Source organism: Oryza sativa, chromosome 6 (assembly GCF_034140825.1).
Source record: "Oryza sativa Japonica Group chromosome 6, ASM3414082v1".
Classification (NCBI taxonomy): Eukaryota; Viridiplantae; Streptophyta; class Magnoliopsida; order Poales; family Poaceae; genus Oryza; species Oryza sativa.
The window spans coordinates 25,745,772-25,765,682 of NC_089040.1; the positions used below are offsets into that span (position 1 = coordinate 25,745,772).

The 19,911-nt window shown below is 45.5% G+C and overlaps 2 protein-coding genes and 1 long non-coding RNA gene across 3 annotated transcripts; 1 reads left to right on the top strand and 2 right to left on the bottom strand.

The window, feature by feature from the left end:
• Positions 1-5,247: 5,247 nt before the first annotated feature.
• LOC107275820 (G-type lectin S-receptor-like serine/threonine-protein kinase LECRK3) lies at positions 5,248-7,743 on the top strand. Its single transcript, XM_015786899.3, has 2 exons — positions 5,248-6,587; positions 6,690-7,743. The coding sequence occupies exons 1-2, from the start codon at positions 5,248-5,250 to the stop codon at positions 7,741-7,743; spliced, it is 2,394 nt and encodes a 797-aa protein (XP_015642385.1).
• A 2,641-nt stretch (positions 7,744-10,384) lies between these two features.
• Positions 10,385-12,589, bottom strand: LOC107281307 (uncharacterized). Its single transcript, XM_015786900.3, has 2 exons — positions 11,512-12,589; positions 10,385-10,939 (listed from the first exon to the last, which is right to left on the bottom strand). The coding sequence occupies exons 1-2, from the start codon at positions 12,461-12,463 to the stop codon at positions 10,908-10,910; spliced, it is 984 nt and encodes a 327-aa protein (XP_015642386.1). The 5' UTR covers positions 12,464-12,589; the 3' UTR covers positions 10,385-10,907.
• Positions 12,590-16,249: 3,660 nt separating this feature from the next.
• Positions 16,250-17,632, bottom strand: LOC107281346 (uncharacterized). The gene is made up of 3 exons (XR_010741849.1): positions 17,321-17,632; positions 17,071-17,144; positions 16,250-16,530 (listed from the first exon to the last, which is right to left on the bottom strand). It is a non-coding gene; the product is annotated as an uncharacterized lncRNA (long non-coding RNA).
• Positions 17,633-19,911: the final 2,279 nt, after the last annotated feature.

Here is a 19,911-nt window from a genome sequence, read left to right on the forward strand (position 1 = left end):
ATTTCTAGAAATGAATTATTAAATGATTTTTAATCCCATACGAAAATCGGGACGTGACATCTTCTCCTCGTCCTTTTGGCCATGCTGATCTAGTGGTAGCCAGAGTAGGCATTGAGGGAACTCAACAACTCACAACGCGGTTAAATCCACCAGTTGGTCAATGAGAGGAAGATGGAAGTGGTCCTTGGGGCACTCTTTGTTAAGGTCGGTGAAGTCTACGCACATCCTCCACTTGTCGTTGGCCTTGTGCACCATTACTAGGTTAGCGAGCTGCTTTGGATGGAATACTTCTATGATGAAGCCGACCTTGAGGAGCTTGTTGAACTCTTCTCAGATAGCCTCTTTTCTATCCTAGTCGAATTTACGCAGCATTTGCTTGACTGACTTTGCATTGGAATGCAAAGACGAAGAAAAAAAATCTAATCACCTCCTCAATTTGATCATCTCAATACAAGCAAGCAATGAATGTGATTGAGGGGCTTGATTGTAGAGGATTTAAAATAAACCAAATTTAGAGAACCAAGAGGTGTTAATTAATGTATGTATGCATGCACGTCTTATATTATGATATATGAGAAAAATGGTTGCCTTATATTTTGGGATGAAGAGAGTAGGGGTGGAAAAAAAACTCGAGGAGAGCTCGGCTTGGGCTTGGTTTGGGCTCGCATAGCTCGGCTCGGTCGAAAGCCAAACGAGCCAAGCCCAAGCCTCTTTCCTAGCTCATCCTATATACTTATATAGTTCATCCCCACTAAGTGTAGTCAATGCTATTTCTCTCTTCTCTCATTAAGCCACATCACCCTAATTATTTCTAACCTTTGGATGATAGATCTATGATCCAAATTGTCTCTTCTTTTTTCTCTCTTAAAAACATACAATCTCAATTACTTTTAGGCTCAAAAATGTATCAAATTGTTTTAGTTCTGTACATATTATGCAACTTAATTTTTCACAGCAACGCGACGGGGTATTCATCTAGTTTCTAAAACGAGCCAAGCCTGAGCTGTCTCACGAGCCACTCGCGAGCTCATTTGGCTCAGTATAATAGGGTCATATACAATAATTTTGCATCTTTTCAAGATATTTATTAGGTTATGAAGTTGCGCATCTGCGCGACTTTAACCATTTTGTTATGTGCTTTGTGAAGATAAGATATATACAGAAAAGAGCATTTAGAATATTCAGTGATATACACTCAAATTGGAAATGACATTTGTTTGCATGCCTTAGTTACTGTAATTGAAGAAGATATTACTCCAGTAAATAAATTTGGGACTGCTTTTAGTGTCAATCAAAAGCAGATGAGCTAACTTGTTTTGCTTTAATTTGATCCCTCGGCACAATTAATGGTTCTAGCTGAAAAAGTGGTCATGAATACATCACATAAGCATGGTCTTAACCATGTTTAGAATTTCGTCACTACTATATCTGTCGCCCTGTGTGGACATTCGTACTCTCCTACCTCAACACACGCTGTAGTCTGCTGCCCTGCGTGACAGGTTAACAGAAAGTCAAATTCCATATATAAAATGCTTTTGATTCAAATATGCGCAAATTTTATGCAAGCCAAACCATCTCTTATGATAGTTTCCCCCTAATTTTTTCCAGTAAACCAAATCACGCTGACTGGCTCATCTTATTTCCTTGTCATCATTCATTCAAAGTAGTTTCCCCTATCCTTCTTTGAGATGTCATACAGGCAAACATAATATAACAGTGATTGTCTTACCGGCATATTTTTAAAAATAGATCTGATATTTACCGGTATCCCAATAGCCCAGGATTTGGCCGGCCACAACAATAACAGCTTTATTCACAATGCTGTATCATCTTTTGCATCATCCTCAAATCGAGGGGAGGTAGGCACTGAGCAACCATTCTGCAATAGACGATTTGGTAAGCAATCCATCTTCTAGAAGATGTTAAACTGGAGGAAAGGCTGGCAAAATTTTCCTGGCCATCAATGAAGGGATCAGCTATCTTGAGCGTCTCCACGCCAAGAACGGAGCAACCAATGGCTGAATGCCTGAATCTTCATCAGAATCAAGTGATCGATCACTCATCAGCGAAGATAGGGAGGCAAGACACATCGATCGCTGTTGGTTAGAAAATCCAATTTTATGTGACTGGATGATACCCTCGAGGGGCACGCCGTCGTCTGCAACGCCATCATTGCGGCAGGAAGTGACGGGGTGGCAAGGAGCAGGTAGGGGTTGACGCTGCCATGGCGGCATGCAAGGTGGCTTGGAAGGGTAGCCTCCGTGCGGAGACGGAGCCGTCGACGACCTGCCTCACCAGTAGCATCGTTGCATCGTTTCCTCCTCCCTCTCCTCTCTGTTGGGTGGTGGGGTTGTTCGTGACGAACACCCACGGTGGCTGTATTCGATGGCCAGATTTGATGCCTCCAACTCTCCATGATCCTGTGGGAGGACAACCGTCGATGGGGAAGAGGATAGGGAGGCAGCAGTCGAAACGGAGGCGGCGGCGGCACAGGGCCGGCCCTAGGGGGGTCAGGCCGTGCGGCCGCCCGAGGCTCCCAAAATCTAGGGGCCCCCTACACACATATAGTGTATATATACTACATATTGTATAATTTTAATCTATGGGCCATGTGCCTATATTAAGTTAGACAGCTGAATAGCCCAATTCAGAAAATGAATTTTAGTCCATCGCCAGGCATGTTTCAGTGAAGCCGAAGAGATATTCATCTGACTCCCGTCGCTTCGTCTCGATCACATCACGCCACTCGCGTCGCGCCGCCTCGATCACATCACACTACTCGCTGCTCTTGCGCTCGCGGCGACTTCTCAGTCTCGTAAATGAAAACAGCAAGTGGACACAGCAAATCGTAGCTCGCCAGTAGCCACGCTCGTGTCAATAAGGGCCTCCATATAAGTTTTTGCCCTGAGGCCCCAAAACCCCAGTACCGGCCCTGCAGCGGCGGCAACGGACGGGCGGTCCACACGGATGGACGCATCGCGGCGCCGCCGCGTGCGGTGAAGATGGGGAAGCGACAATTTTTTTTCTCGTACGAACGTGGAGGTGGAGGGACCTGTGTGCAAAAAAAACTTCTTAAAGGATCGAGAAGATATTTCACGAATCAAGCAATGTGACGGCCAGTAGCGTCCAAATGTAGAATCTGACGGCTTATGTTTACTGAATGGCGTGGCGCTACAATTTTACATTTTGGGGGTTCAACTTTCATATATTAAGATTTGTTGAAAATGATAATCTTGATTACCATGTTGTCTATTCATGTGTTAGGATGACATATTGAAGAAAAAATCACTTTACTACACATTCTATGTGTTAAAATGTTGCTCGATTTCTCCTTGACCTGCTTCAGGTTTACTTGTTGCTAGGGCTTGCGAGACAGCTTGATCTGGCTCGAGCCTATTAACAAGCCATGACGTCCAGGGCGCGAAAACAGTATTAGATCCATCTCATTTAGTTGGACCACACTTACACTATTAACTCTCTTACGTTTTTGTCCTCGCTTTCACGAAAAAGTTCGAACCGGAAATCAGACTCCCATCCTTATAAGCTGGTGCTGCTCTAGCTGAACTAGCGATCCGAGCCAAGCTGAGTTTTCCTTCCACCAAACTTCCACGAGAACTGATATTCAATTTGGAAGAATGCATTATGCATTAGTATTGAGAATTGATGGATGTCTGACATAAGCTTAGCAAGCTTCGATATTTGTGGATGTATTGATGTACATGTTATGGTACGTGGTTAATGTTCATTTACTATTTCAAGTTGCAATGTGAATTGTATTATGTTTATATATATTTTTTGTCCTTAAGTCAATTTTTCTGACGGTGTGAACATTTTTTCCCTGTCGGTTAGCACGTCAGAAATTTATCTCACAAACTTGATGACCGTGGATTTTTCTATGTTGCATCCACAGGAAAAAGCCGTCGGAGATGATTTTTCTGTAGGAAAACCCATAGGAAAATTGATTTTTCCGTGGACCGTTTTATCTGTTGGCGATTCCTGTCGTCCATCCACAAAAAATAATTTCTGATGTTAAAACGAATTTTCCTGTGGGTTTCGCGCCCACAGGATAGCTGCCAAGTCTGCTAGTGATCGCATTATCTATCAAAATCATCTGCTATAATTTTCAACCTTGGCCTCGATCTTGAGTTAGTTTCACTGTTTCTTCTTCCTGATTATATTCGTTTATTCCACTGTCGATTTCTAACAACAATACGTGATGACGCATCGACGAGTGCCGTCTTGGAACCCAATCATCTATAGTTCGATTGCGCAGCGGAAGAAAATTCAATGTGACGTGGCCTCAAAACTCGCATCTCCTAGTACGTGCTACCTGCCACAGCCCCCTCTTGGCCTCTTTAGAATTTTTCTGATGCATTAAAAAAATTTCTTTTGCAGCGCAGTCAGTGTGGGCCTATCAGATTTTGACGACTTTAACTAGTCTTTAAAAAAGGGCGAGGAAGGGGACAGCAGTGTTCCATACTTATGTATGAAGAAGGATAGAGAGTATGAAGAAGGGAAAGCGTTTTCATGCCTAAAGAAAGTATCTACTCATTTCTGGTATATTACTTGAATAGTTATAAAAAAATGATATTATAGATTAATATGACATATCATTATGCAAACATGTAATTTAAAATTCAACTTCTACAAATTATAACAAAAATAACAAATATAACCGTGAATTTACGTTAACTTGTTTTAGTTTTATTTATTGTTTTTGCTACAACATATGCAAGTCGAATTTGATCTTACATGTTTATGAAATGATATATATTATATTAATCTATCTTATTTTTTCTTATAAAAATTATTATTATTTAGCTGACATAAAAAAACAATGGGAATGTCCTTCCGTGGGATGAAAAACCATCTCCATGAAGAAAACTAATGCAAGGTTGTATGGCTATGTAGAAAGCTATTAGTACTACCACCCATCACCTAGCATAGTTACTTCTTCTGGGTTGATAATACTTTTTATCTTAGATAAGAGTGATATCATTTATCAAACTTTAAAATCTTTAACTATGGATAATTTCTAAAATATTTAGGTTAGAAATATGAAGACCATGTGCATAGATTATACTTGAATAAAATCATATATTTGTTAATATTTTTATATAAATTATGATAGAAAATAGTGGTCAAATTTATTTTTTTAAGACCGTATCCTTGTCCTAAACTATAAGTATTACCGTATTAACGGGAAGATGAAAGCTATAATGAAGGCACTAGCTTTATTGAGGAGAAATGAAGCCATTTGCAGGAATATCAGTCTCCTCGCTCGCTCCGTTGCTGCTGCTGCTCGTACTGCACCAACCCCACCAGCTTGAAGCGGAGAACCGCAACCTGACGGCCGGAAATTCTCTTAGGCCTCCGGAGTACATCACCAGCCCGTCCGGCGACTTCGCCTTTGGCTTCCGCGCCTTGGACTCCGGCGGCCCGGACAGCTTGTTGTTCCTCCTCGCCGTATGGTTCAACGACAACACGGCTGCGGCCGACCCCGTGCAGCAGAAGGCGGCGGTGGTATGGCACGCGACGGATCCGGACGGATCTGGATCGGCGGTGACAGCCACGACACAATCCGTGTTCAGCGTCAACTTCGGCCAACTCTCCCTCGCCAACAACGGCAGCAGAAACATATGGACGAACGTGAACCCGGCCCAGCCGAACGGATTTGTGCTCGTGCTGCTGGACTCGGGCAACCTCCAGTTCCTCACCGGCGGCGACAACTCCGTGGTGTGGGAGAGCTTCCGGCACCCGACCGACACGCTCCTTCCTGGTCAATCCATGGGAGCTGGAGAAAACCTTCGGTCCAAGCGCACGGATGCGGATTTCTCCGCTGGCCGCTTCGGCCTCTTTGTGCAGGCCGACGGCAACATCGTCCTGTACATCGGCGGCCATGCCGACTCGAGCAGAGCGTACTGGGCAACCCGGACCCAACAGCCCAGCAACACCCAAGACGGCAACACGACTCTTTTTTTCGCTTCCACGGGGAGTATCTACTACCAGATCAAGAATGGCTCGTTGTACGACCTGACACCTCCCATGGCGAGCTCCACCGCCGGCGGCAGCTACCGGCGCGCGACGCTCGACCCGGACGGCGTCGTCCGCGTGTACATCCGCCCGAGGAGCTCCGCCAACGCGTCGTGGACCGTCGCCGATCTGTTCCCAGCCGTAGGTTGTGGCATGTCAACCCGTGCCTTGGACGGCTTCTGCGGCCCCAACTCGTACTGCGTCGTGTCCGGCGCCGACAGCAGGCTCGACTGTGCGTGCCCGAGCAACTACTCCTTCATCGACAAGAATATACGCTACGAGGGCTGCCGCCCAGCGTTCGCACCGCAGAGCTGTGACGTGGTGAACAGCTCCGCCGAATTCGAGATCACCAAGCTGCCCAACACCACTTGGACGACCTCACCGTACGTGATCTACGAACGCATGGCGGAGGAGCAGTGCGCCGACATTTGCTTGCGTGACTGCTTCTGCGTGGCGGCGCTGTTCGAGCCCGGCGCAACCCGCTGCACCAAGATGGCGTTGCTGGCGGGCTCCGGACGGCAAGAGAGAAGCGTCACGCAGAAAGCGTTGATCAAGGTTCGGACGAGCCGCAGTCCTCCGGCGCCGCCATCACGGGGAAGGGTACCGTTGCTGCCGTACATAATCCTCGGTTGCTTGGCGTTTCTGATCATATTGGCCGCCGCGACCAGTCTTCTGCTGCACTGGCACATGAGAAGAATTAACAACAACGACCATGACATTGTGAGACACTTCACCAAGAAGGAGCTCCACCGAGCCACCAATGGCTTTCAAAGGTTGCTAGGAAGAGGAGGCTTCGGGGAGGTCTACCATGGGGTGGCCAAGTCGCTACACCCACCTGACATCGCGGTGAAGAAGCTCGTCACCTCCAACGAGTACAGCGAGAGGGAGTTCGCGAACGAGGTGCAGTCCATCGGGCGGATTCACCACCGGAACCTGGTCCGCATGTTGGGATACTGTAAGGAGAGGGAGCAGCGGATGCTGGTATTCGAGTTCATGCCGGGCGGCTCCCTTCGGAGCTTCCTCTTCCAGACCCCACGGCCGCCGTGGAGCTGGCGTGCCGAGGCCGCACTCGGTATCGCCAAGGGGATCGAGTACCTACACGAAGGGTGCACCTTACCGATCATCCACTGCGATATCAAGCCCGACAACATATTGTTGGATGATAGGAACAATCCAAAGATTACCGACTTTGGGATCGCCAGGCTCCTCGGTGACCAGCAGATGTACACGACGGTGACCAATGTGAGAGGAACCAGAGGGTACATTGCCCCTGAGTGGTTCCACAGCGAGAGGCGCATCGACACCAAGGTGGACGTGTATAGCTTCGGCGTCGTGCTGCTGGAGATGATATGCTGCAGGAGGTGCCAAGACCCAGTAACCAGCCGTGGCGAGGGCGGTGACGATCATGACAACTCCGTGGTCACACTGTTTGGATGGGCAAGCCAGTTGGTCAACCATGGCAGAGTCGAGGTTATCCTGCATAGCGATGACGACGCTGTGGAGGATCTGGAGAGAGTGGAGCGGTTCGTTCGTGTGGCTTTCTTGTGTATCGAGACGAATCCGTCGCTTCGGCCGATGATGCATCAGGTGGTGCAGATGCTGGAGGGTGTGGTTGAGGTCCACGCGATGCCTCATCTTCCGAGCTCTATAGATACATTACCGTCCATCTCTAAGGATTCACGTACTCCCAGGTTCTTCTTCTCCAGTTGAACTCGATTTGATTTCTCACAAGAACGTACTGCAGCCTTCATCTCATGGCTTCACTTATTTCTGATACCATACCGTGACTAGTCTCAGCCTATGTGAACATAGAAGGCAAGCAAAAGCATACACTGTGTGAAATCTTACTACTTTGATATGCGCTTCATATTCTGTGTATTTAAGTTTGTTTTTTTTTTTGAGCATTTACGGTTTTATGGTGTGGTAAACAAGACACGTCGTTGTAATAAATAACAGCCGCATACATCAAACTAGATGATACCCATGCGTTGCTGTGGGAATTTGTGCATATAATTTGTATATGACTTTTTAAGATATATTAGTAAGGGCAATGAAAATATTGAACAAAATGTCAAGTAATGTTGATTGTAATACGGTAAATTATAGCATGTACTATTCGTATGATTTAAGTAAATGCATGCAGTAACAGAAAAACATGTAATTGTGTAATATTGTAAAGTATAAGACAGTAGTTGAAATGTAGGAGGGATACTAATTCCTATCTTTTTCTTTATAAAAAAATATGTTTGTTTGTGATGCTGCAAACCTGACTAAATTGTACGAAGATTGTTACTGTTTTTTTATCGGCCATTCATTGTTGATAGTTATACAACACAAATTGGACTTTCGGTTCTTTAATTGCATCCATGTATCTTCTTTGGATCTTCTCATGGAACTAGCATAGTAATCAACATCATCTAGTGTTTTGCCTGGAATCCTGAAGGAAATAGTTGTGGATATATATTGACATGTTGTGAAGTACAGAAGAAATAGGATACATTGCTGCAAATAAGGAAAATGTAACAGTAGTAAGTGCTGGCCATTATATTCCTAGGATTAAGACTGAGCATACTCAGTAGCTTTTCACCTTGCCTGGCCAAATTGATCGACCTTTTTCTATCAACTTGTGCCATGATAAGATTGCTTTTACTGCCACTTGCTAGAGAAACGGACGCAGAGTGAGGAGAATCGACGGAAGGGGGAAAAGGGAGGGGGGAGCGGGACGACGGCGCTTGGCTCCTGCCCTGCTATGCGCGTCAAACGTGGAAACGACCGGGGGAGCAGGAAGTGATATGTATCGTTTGGAAGTTGGGCTCACTTTGGCTTGGCCCGTTAGACGAAGACATCAGGCTTTCAGGTGTTAGCTGGACGGAAAAAGTACACCGAAGGTCCCTCAACATCGAGTTACAAAATCATCCTTCAACCACAAAACCAGATATATGACATTCTTCAACTTACAAAACCGTTCACTTTAGGTCCTCCGACGTGGCGGCTGAGTCAATGTAGGACCCGCGTGGACCCCATATGTCAGACTGTCCACGTCAGCCACTTCTTACCCTCCCCCCTCAACTCACTTCGTCTCTCCTCCCCTCTCCACGGACGGTGGCCGGTGGAGAGCAGCCAGGGCACGGCAGGATGGTGCGGCAGGCATGGTCGCCAGTGCAGAGGAGCACGTTGCGGTCGGGCGCCGCCATGGCCTGCCTTGTCTCCGCCGCGCCTTCGTCCCCGCTATGGCCTCCCTTGTCTCCTCGCCCCAAGGGTCGGCAGCGAGCACGACGTCCGCGACGCGGTGTGCCCCATCAAAGGCCTCCCGGCCGACGAGATCGGCGGATGCAAGCGGGGAGGGGCGTTAGTGGCGGGACCATAGGGGCAGAGCGAAGGGGAGTTGGAGGTGAGCAGCGGTGGCGAGGCAGAGGAGGAGGACGCCACTCTGATTAAACTCCCATCTAGGGTGAGGAAGGAGCAGAAGACGAAGACGGCGGCAGCGGGAGGGAGGTGGGGATGGAGGCGGCGAGGAGGGAATTGGCCGGCCGACACGCTGTCGCCACCGCCGTCGTTGTCCTTCCTGCCCTTGCTCATCCGTGAGGCTGTCCCCAACGAGCCGCCGCTCCAGCCGTCCTCCCCCATCCCCGTACCAGGCCTAATTAAGCCGTCATTAGCACATGTGGGTTACTGTAGCACTTAAGGCTAATCATGGACTAATTAGGCTCAAACGATTCGTCTCGCGACTTACATGCAAACTGTGTAATTAGTTTTTGTTTTTATCTATATTTAATGCTCCATACATATGTTAAAAGATTTGATGTGATGTTTTTGGAAAAAAAAAATTTTGGAAACTAAACTGGGTCTCAGACCGTTGGGATTGGGACAAGACCGGTCAGATCGCCATTGCGCCGCCGGTCATATACTGGTAGTTAAGTTGTGGTCCGACCGGTCGTGGCCCAGTCAGACCTTCACATGACTAGTAGTCTGACAGGCCTTGGTGTAAGGCTCTGAATATTTCCAAATTTAACTCAAAATCGTTCTATATTGAGACTGATGCTAAATTTGGTTGCCGACAAATGCCGAGCGGTTAGGAGGTAGTGGGGAGACAACGAAGGTGAGGCAGGACAGGGGAGTCTCGTCGCCATGGGAGAACGACAAGACAGAGAAGAAGGTCAGCAAGGTTGCTCGAGAAAGAAGATGATCTGATGGTGGAGATAAAAGTGACTGACAATCCCACATTCCCACTGGGTGAAGGCGGTCTTGCAGCCCTCTGAAGTTACGGGAGAATTGTTCAGTTATCTCCGTTTGGTCCAATGCGTTGTTCATTGGGTTGCCATGAGTCAAACAACTGAACAAGGTGAAAGCGTATTTAACTGTAGAATCTGATAGCAAAGATGTGTACATATAATTTGAAGAGGTAGAAACTCAAAAGGGAAAAGCAAAAAAAAAAAAGGAAAACTAATAAAATGTATGATCACGATCAATGAAAAAAAGACACAGGGCAGTACTTAGGACTTGTAGCACAAACCGAGGAACAACTACTAAGATTGGAGAAAATATATAAATAATAAACCAAATTGTGCCCAGTGATCAGCCTGGTATGTTCTTCAACTGCCTGAGTTGTACATAGGTTGGTTCTATTTAAAAGATGAGTTCTGCCCACTGTGATCTCCATGAAGCTCTCCAATCATGCAAGGAGTATAAACAAATGACTCATATATACCATTTGTATAGTTTCGGTAGTAACACTTTGGGCGTGAGTAGCCCAGATATTGGACCTTCGAGCTATCCAAATGATAGGCTACTGTTCTGAATGTTTCATCCAAGAAAATAGCTTCCTTATAAGGATGAAATCCAAGAATATCTAAGTGTGCATAATCATGTACTGATTACTTGGTACTTGTCATTTGACAGTGAAAACCTGAAAAAGAAAAGATGAGTCAATTTACAACATATAAGTAATTCATATGATATCTTACAAGTTATTAAAATATTCAGCGTATAGAATAACGTGAGCATAAACAAGGATAATAAACACATCCAACTTGTATGTGCAGTAGTAGCAGTACTGAAGCTAAATTTGCTAATCATTAAGCTTCCATAGCATAGCATTTGTGTCCTTTACTGAAAATTATGAACACTACCTGATTTTGGTTGCAACTGAAATAACTTCTGTAAGAGTGCTAGCAGGTTTCAAATTTCGAAAGAAGGGTTTCTGCCGGAGGGGAGCGAAATAACCGAAATTTCGGATTTTTTTCTCGTACCAAAATATATACTCTCACCGTCCCAAAATATAACATGCTAGAGCTTAGATGGGATCCTACGAATCTAGACAGGCTCTGATACATCTAATCCGGTCCTAAGTTGCTGAAGATGGATTAGAATCTCTCTAGTGGACATCCTAAGTTGCTATATATTTTAGGATCAGTAAATGAACCAAATGTGAAATAAGAAACGAGGGCCCAAGGCGTGATCTGCTGGCGATGAACTTACCTGGTAACAGAAGTACCACGAGAATGCACATACAGTGCTCCCTGCCAGGACACGCTGTACCGGTGTACCCTTGGCGAGGGCCTTCAAGAGGACACTCCCATGGTTCCATGTCATCCACCGTCGTCGTCGCCGCCGCCGTCTCACCGCCTTCCCTGACGAAGGCCCTCTCCTCCCACCGCCCGCTCCTCGACGAGAACACGTACACCTTGTACGGCGACGGCGGCCATTCCATCAAACGGTACAGGTCAGCATCACCCATGGAGGACGCCGGTGGAGATGGTGGCGGCGGCGGCTCCACCTCCTCCATAGTCCAGCAGGCGCCGTCCAGCGATGCGAGCAGCGAATCCAGGCAGAACGGCGGCGCGGTGATTGCTTTCGCCTTCTGCTTTGGTGGTGGCGGCGGGGGCTTCTCCGGCAAGCCGGGGATCAAGAACACCTCGTAGTGCGGCGGCGACGCGGCCGCCGGATCGAACGCGAGGTACGCGCCGCCGGTGCCGTAGCGGATCGGCTTCGGCGACTCCGGGCATCGGGGCAGCGTCGCCCACCGCCGCGTCGCCGGGTTGCAGACGCAGAGACGATTCCCCCACTCGACGGCGCAGAGGAGGAGGCCGTCGCAGTGGTCCATGACGTGCCACCAGTCCATGTCGCCCTTGGGCGGCACCGAGGAGAGGTTGCCGTCGATATCCCCCCCGCCGCTCGACGCCGCCGGCGAGGAGGAGGACCGGGATCGGGACCGGGATCGGCGGCGGGAGAAGAGGTGGGGGCGGTCGTGGTCGATGTAGTTGATGAGGACGCCGTGCACCGAGTGGGGCAGGAGGCGCGGGAGGAGCAGCGCGCGGCCGTCGACGAGGTCGCGCCACGGCTTGCAGACGCAACGCGCCGCGGCGAGGCTGCGTGGCGGCAGGCGGCGGAGGATGTCGGCGAGGGCGTCGTCCGGCACCGGCAGCGCCATGGGGGATCGATCGATCGATCGATGGGTACGAGCTGCCGCAGTTGATCGATCGATGGGTACTTTTTTTTTTATCGTTCTTGTTAAGCAGCATGATCAGATCACTCAGACTCAGCATAGTTAATGGGCCCAGGCCCACAATATAAAAAAAAAAGAGGAAAATGTCTCTCGGCTTCTTCGGTCCAATGTAATTGATGTGTCCACTGGCTCATGAAATGTCGCTGATAGGTGACCATGCTGCAATTTTTTACTTAAGGTGAAAACTTGAAAACCGATGGTCACCGGCGAGCCCTTCGCCACCGGCATATGGCGTCGTTGACGAGGCCGAGCCCGGCTTCGTCCGCGCGGATCTTGCTCTCGTCCGCCGGCTCGACGCTCTGCACGCCGCCGGCCGGGCAGCTCACCCTGACGCCGTTCTGCGGGCAGGCGCCGCACCCGTTGGCCACGGTCACCTCGTACTCCGGCAGCCCCTCCACCACCTTCCCTGTCCTCGCCGCCGTGACGGTGATGCCCGACAGCTTGCCGTCGCCGGCGGCGGTGGCGGCGTTGCCCGAGCGTGCTGCGTGACAGCTAATGACGATGGCAGCGGCGGCGAGGAAGAACTAAGAAGAAGACGGTGGCATTTGCCATGCATGCCATTTCTGTTTTGCTTCTGATTTGATTTTCGTTTGATTTGGAGTGGAAGAAGAGGATTATATGTGGGTGAGAGGATTGATCATTGATGTGTCTGAGGAGAAGAAGATAGAGGAGATTGGAAAGATACACAAAACGAGACGAGCCATTAGCGTATGATTAATTGAGTACTGCCGTCCCATAATATAAAGGATTTTAATTTTTTATTGTTTTGTTTGATCATTCGTCTTATTCAAAAAAATTTGGAATAATTATTTATTTTATCTGTGACTTACTGTATTATCTAAAGTACTTTAAACACAACTTTTCGTTTTTTATATTTGCATAAATTTTGTGAATAAGACAAGTGGTCAAACAGTACCAGCAAAAAGTCAAAAACCCTTATATTATAGGACGGAGGAAGTATTAACTATTTTAAACTTCAAAAATAGATTAATATGATTTTTTAAATTAACTTTCTATAGAAAATTTTTACAAAAAACACATATTTTAGTAGTTCGGGAAACGTGCACGCAAAAAACGAAACAAACTCACTCAAAATCACCCAGGAAAAACACAGCCAGTCAAATTTGGTGTGTGATGATTCGGAGGAGAAATGTGTCAGAATGCACTGATTTTCTGTCGATCGCTACCGCTGCTAGTTTTCTCGAATTATTGCCTTCCTAAAGTGTAAAAGTTCCTGTATTAGTTAAATTTGAAACCAGATTCATCCGTCTTAATTTTAGAGAAAAGCTGAATACCGGCCGACTAAAAAAATGGCTACGCCAGGCTGCAATACGACGATGTGGCATAGTTTTGCAGCTCGCTGGGTTACAATAGTAGACTACTAGAAAATAAGCGCGACAGTTGGCGCGCTCGATTTATAGCCTATGTATGTTATTTTTGTGTTATTAATTAACGCATTTTTCATAAAAAAAAGTTACAGAAATCAGTTTAGTTTCCTTGAAACTCATGTAAAAATCATAGTTGAACGGAATTTTTAGAGTTCCTATTTAACATAATCAATCATATTGTAGAGAAATTTGTCAAACTTTCTCTCTTTTTTCCAACCATACTATTAATTCTTCTTTTGTTTATCTAAAATTATAATTAAATTGCTATTAATTCTTCTTTTATTTGTCTAAATTTATAATTAAATTGTTTGCTAATGATAAAATAGGTGTCGGTATTTCTTTTATTTTAAAAAAACAAAGTGTTCTAGAATTTCGTTTTGTTAGGAGTCACAATGTTTTGTATTGATGGCTAATTAGTGGTAGGTGATATATAGGTTGACCATGAGTTATATATGGTGATTTAATCTATTCAAAGAGAAAGTCTATTTTACCCTCTGAACTATTTCGCCAGAGCACTTAACCTCCTAAACTTTTTTTTACTCATTTTACATCCTGAATTATTGAAAACAGTTCACTTTACTTCCCTAATGGTATTTCTCTCTCTTTTTTAATTTCTCTATACTAGTAGCATGCCCGTGCTAACGCTACGGCGATATTTTATTAATTAACCAAAAGATAATGTATCTTTTGCCAATCAAATATAAAATGAGATAAGTTTTAAGAACTAAGAAATGTCAACTAAAGATCTGTATAGCATTAGTGTCAATCCAAATTGTCAAATCAGCCATACTTTGTAATTGCTATATACAGAATGAAAATTGTTCATCTCCTTGATACAATCCATTTATTTTTGTTGCGTGACACCCCATATTTAACAATCACAAAGAGGATCACCTTAGGCAATCCGATCGAAACAATGTCGTTTGTCACTACAAGCATCACATGAAAGAGCAGTATCTTGATATAGAACTGTTGGAATAATGTTGCATGCCCTCTCTGAGGGCACCAGCACAAGCTACAACATCATCTGAAGCTACGCAATTCTTGCTGAAGATGTGGTAGATATTGATGTCCAAGGGAAAGGGGGCGGAGATCGCATGTTTCTCCGCATGGGTAACGTTACGGTGATATTTGATATTGTAATTCAAACATCCAAAGTATAATATAGGTTTTGGCAATCAAAACTACGATGCTCCAGATAGTTTATAGATTGGAAAAGAAAAAGAACAAGTGAGATAATTATATTGCTCAACCATTTATCAACCTACAGTGTGCATAAACAGGTCCAAATATACGTATTCTATAAAATACAAAAATATTTGCAACTAATGAACCGACCCCATACCCAGAAAATATTCTATATAAAAAATATTTGAATCCAAATGGGGCATATAAAGTTAAAAAAAAGAAAGGAAAATAAAATTTGTGTGACACCCAAAAAAAAAGAATCTGGTTGGGGGTGGGGGTGGAGGCGACCGACCATTACTTTCTCGCAATTATATATTAAAATCTTGCTATATGTAGATAATCTGAGCTTTGAACTGCTATATTCATTTATCAGATCATCTCATAGAGTTGTAAGCATTCAAATTTGTACAGGACTGTTTATCAAATTTTATCGAGCAACCTATCAAAGTTCATCCATCAGTTTGCTATAATTTTGATTTGTTAACAAATTACTTAGGCTGCATTAAGTTGAACACATTAATTAGTAACCCCACAACACCTGAACACTGAATGAGGATTTATCGGATTAGGGCCAACTGATAAATCCAGAAAATGCATGCTATTTTATCTAAAACAGGGAAAGCTGCAAAAAAATACTTCCAAAACAGTAGCAGAGGCAACATATCGTGCCCATCTTGCCATCCATATCAAGGAAACATATGTTTTCAAATCTGCTTTAGAAGAACATGTGAGTAATAAATTAGTGGACTACTTACCTCCAAATCTGAAGAGTAATCTGCGATTGGATTCAAAACAAACAGAAAGCTCTATGCATAGGGGATAAATATCACAACAATGAACTGCTAAAAGCTATATTAAACTGTTTGGTCCACTCGTCAAGTAACTATAAAGGGCATGATATAAGAAAATATTGGACACGAAATAATTTCACAAGATTTTGCCGGATCAAAGGGAAATCATTAGATAGTATAGCAGAAAATCATTGGATTTAATAGTAATAGATTGCAGCATTATTTGCATACCAAGAACTCGTGGTCCTTGGTAGCCATTGGAGATTTTCCATCAGGATTGCGTAAAATTTCAGGTCAACACACTGCTCCTCATCCGCCAAACAAAAGCATAAAAAGGTTGATGTATAATGTAAGCACTAAAACAGAAACAAAGCTAGAAAACAATATGTAACATGAGTAGGTGTAGAAAAAGGAGCAATCTAGTTAGATTTGCTATCTGAATTTTGTTCAGTTTATGCTTGTTGCAAACAATTTAGGGGATAGGTAAGGCAAGCTTTACTTCATGGGATATCTCGGAGCTGATAGTTTGTCATCTGGCTGATTGCAAAGTCATTATTCTGATTAAAGAGGTCTCCATCCTCACTGCGACAAAACATTCAGCAACACCAGTGGGCAGCATCACCGCCTAGCAGGTCAGGTGTCACCGTAGATTCAATTTTCTCCAATGGAAAATCACATCAATTTTGTTAAGTATTTACATACAGCCAAATCTAAATCTAGGATAAATCAGCACTGAATGCCTCAGACACTGAATGACGCTTGAATATTGTACAGAGGTAAACAGATCGACAACTACATCTATATTTTTTTTAAAGAAAAACTCTTCATGTACTCAAGAGTGATATGAAATAATACCTTGGAGCTACTATTACCATGTGCAAGCTAGTTGCCACCCAGAAAAAAACCCAGAACTATATGTATATTTTTTTCCCAACTTGGACACAATACACCGTGATGCCATGGATTACGGTACCATTTGTGTCCTCCATCAAGATATGAGAGGACCGAGGAGAGAAAGTTTGTTGTTTCAGATACTGAATCACACTATACACCAAATAAATCTGAGCTGTTGAAAACACCATGAACTCCGTATATACAGGAGATTAATTAAACCATTGAATCATATTATCGAGCAGTAGGGAAGCATATACACAAAGCAATGTACCTGGTGGCAAACTGGATGATCCAGTGGGCTCAGTGAGCAGTAGAGATGCCATGGAGGACAGCCAGCAATCCAATCTCCATTACCAGAAATTAAAATTTTTATTTATGAAGAATGAAAAAGTAATGAGTTAATATAACGGATGGTCCAATTAGTAGGTCCAAAATCAGTTTTTGACTTCAGCTTTGAAGAAAGGAACAGAAGATATGATGAAGAAATGCATGGCCCGGGTAGCCTCAGTTACCGTAGGCACCTGCTGGCTGCTGCACTGTTGACAGATCGAAGCATTGCTGCTGGCTGGCGACGACGACGGGTCTTGGAGAAGACCTTGTGCCGGCGGTGGTACTCGTGGCCGCACAGATTGGTGGAATGGTGGGTGCAGGACTGCAGGGAGGCAGAGCGGCTGGCGGCGTTCTTCCTTTTTCACGGATCGGGGGCGGAGCGGTGGAGGGAGAGGCGGCGATGGGGAGCGGAGGAGGCGGCGACAGGAGAGGGCGGGCGGGTGCGATTGATAAGCGCGTGGAGCGGTTGTGGGAAAGAGGCGGCGAGGAAGGCGGAGAAAATCGCGTGGCGTGTGGGAGGGAAGCGAGATCTGTGAGGGAGGCGGAGAAACGTGCGTGGGTGGGAGCGATCTGCGAGGGGACGTCCAAGCAATCTCGGTCGTTCGATCGAATACAGATAATACCGTCCGTTAGATTCGGACAATGATGAATGAGTAGATCAGTTGGTGAAGTTAGTGAATTATAGGGTAGATAAGTCATATTTTGCATGCATTTACAAACATACATCTCAACATTTTTTTTTATTTTTTTTCTCATTGTTTATGTAGGTTGAAAGCACTTAAGACTAATTTAAACATCACAATTTAAAGTTCAAGCAAACATCCATAACATTTTTTTTAAAAAAATGAACTTTAATAATGATCCCATGTATGGTTCAGTTTAAAAGACAATTAATACAAAGAGTAATAAAATTGAGACGTGCTATTATGGAGTAAAGTGAACCGAGCCAAAAATTAGATTTTTTTAATAGTGTCTATTGAATTAGTACGAAGAAATAAAATATGTTTTTTATTTTAAGATATGCAGTTCAATATTTCAAAAATACTCATAGAGATATGTATGAATATGAGTAGTTGTATATATATGCATTCAACATTTTTTTTTTGTAAATGTACTATAGAATAGTAATGACTATTGAACGTGTATATGTAGGGCAAGTGGGCTGACATAGGCATTTGCTCCTTCCCCTAATTTTCCATAGGAATAAGTTCATCCGAGGTCCCTTAATTTTACATCGAATCCAATTTCATCTTTGAACCCTAAAACCAGATACAGCCGGTTCTTGAACTGTCAAAACCAGTATAAACAAAGTCCCTTGGTGGTTTGGAAGGCGGTTTTGACGGACGTGGTGCCCACGTGGCTAGTTTGACTAGGTCTCCATCTGTTAACAACCAAAATTGGTAAATCATGCATCGGCCGAGGCGGATTCGGAAGGATTTTTTCAGATGGAGTCAGCCTCAGTCCTGCCTTCCCTCTCCCTTCTCTCTTCTTCGTCCTCACTTCTCTCTTCTTCCCCCCCCCCCCTCTCTCTCTCTCTCTCTTCGTCTTCCCGGGCGGCGGACGGCGCGGGTGGGCGGCGGAGCAGGCGAGCGAGGCGGGTGGGCGAGCTCCGGCGGCGGCGGGGTGGCCTTGGCCGGGTGCCTTGGTGGATTTGGTGGGTGGCGCGGTGGCCGGACCTGGGGTGGTGGGCGCCGCGGTGGGGGCCAGGGTGGCGGGGTGGAGGAGACCGACAGCGTGGTGGTTGGCGCCGCCGCGGGGGTGGGCGGAGATGGCGGATTTGGGCGGGAGGCCGCTGGCCCGACTCACTCCCCGCCCTTCACGACGCGCTCGCCACCGCCCACAAGGAGCGCCGCAAGCTCAGACCCATGTTCAACGTCGTGCCGGGGCTCGACGGGAAGCCCGGCTCCGTCTCGCTCGAGCTCGGGAGCAAGCCTGGGTGCTTCTTGATCGCCGGCACCAGCGCGAAGGTGCAGGTTGGTTGCAGGAGCCGCGGCGGCGACGGGTTAATTAATTCTTTGATCCTTTCGATGCTCAATTTAGTAATTAGCATGGCAATTAGCAGTTGAATGGGAAAATGAGTTGGATTTACATATGTACACTCTGCCTCTCAGTGTTTACTGGAGTAGCAGTGTTGTTACTCTGCAATGTCAGCTCTTTATCTTGCCATTCTTTTCTTAGAAAGAGTATATACCTCTTGATGCAGTTGAGTATACTCGAAAAGTTCTGCAAATGAAAGAGTAATTAAGGATCAAGGATATTCTTGACCTGATTCCTAAAGCGCATTTTCTGATGCCTCATTCCAAATGCATTATATTAGAGCAAGTACAGTAGCAGGCTATAAGTCAGCTGTAGCACGCACTCTAAGACGCAGTGTGTGTATGGCAAGTGGGAACATGTATTAATAGTGTGATATGACCAGGTATTAATAGTGTGATATGTAACTATTGTATGAATTAGCTATTAGACTGGCTATAAATGAATTGGAGCTAGTAGTTGGCTATACTATTAAACTTGCTTTTACCATCTTGGTGTATAAAACATTATCTGGAGGCCATGATTACAACATACTCCTCTCTTTCTTAGATAACTATGGATCATATTGCACTAATCTGATTGGTGCAAATTGCTGCAAGTCTGCAACTTGTCGACGCGCTCCGGGAGCATGGCCTCACGCTGCAGAACTTCGCGTCCATTCGGGAGCAGCAGGTCGGCGGATTTGGGCGGGAGGTCGTCGGCGACGGCGAGGTCAATGGAGGAGGCGGTGGCATGGGCACCGACGCCC

Coding starts and splice junctions, on each gene's coding strand:
- LOC107281307 (XM_015786900.3), bottom strand. CDS start 12,463: ATGGCGCTGCCGGTGCCGGACGACGCCCTCGCCGACATCCTCCGCCGC. Junction 10,940..11,511: donor CGTGGTACTTCTGTTACCAG/GTAAGTTCATCG, acceptor TTTCTTTTTCAG/GTTTTCACTGTCAAATGACA.
- LOC107275820 (XM_015786899.3), top strand. CDS start 5,248: ATGAAGCCATTTGCAGGAATATCAGTCTCCTCGCTCGCTCCGTTGCTG. Junction 6,588..6,689: donor ACGCAGAAAGCGTTGATCAA/GGTTCGGACGAG, acceptor GATCATATTGGC/CGCCGCGACCAGTCTTCTGC.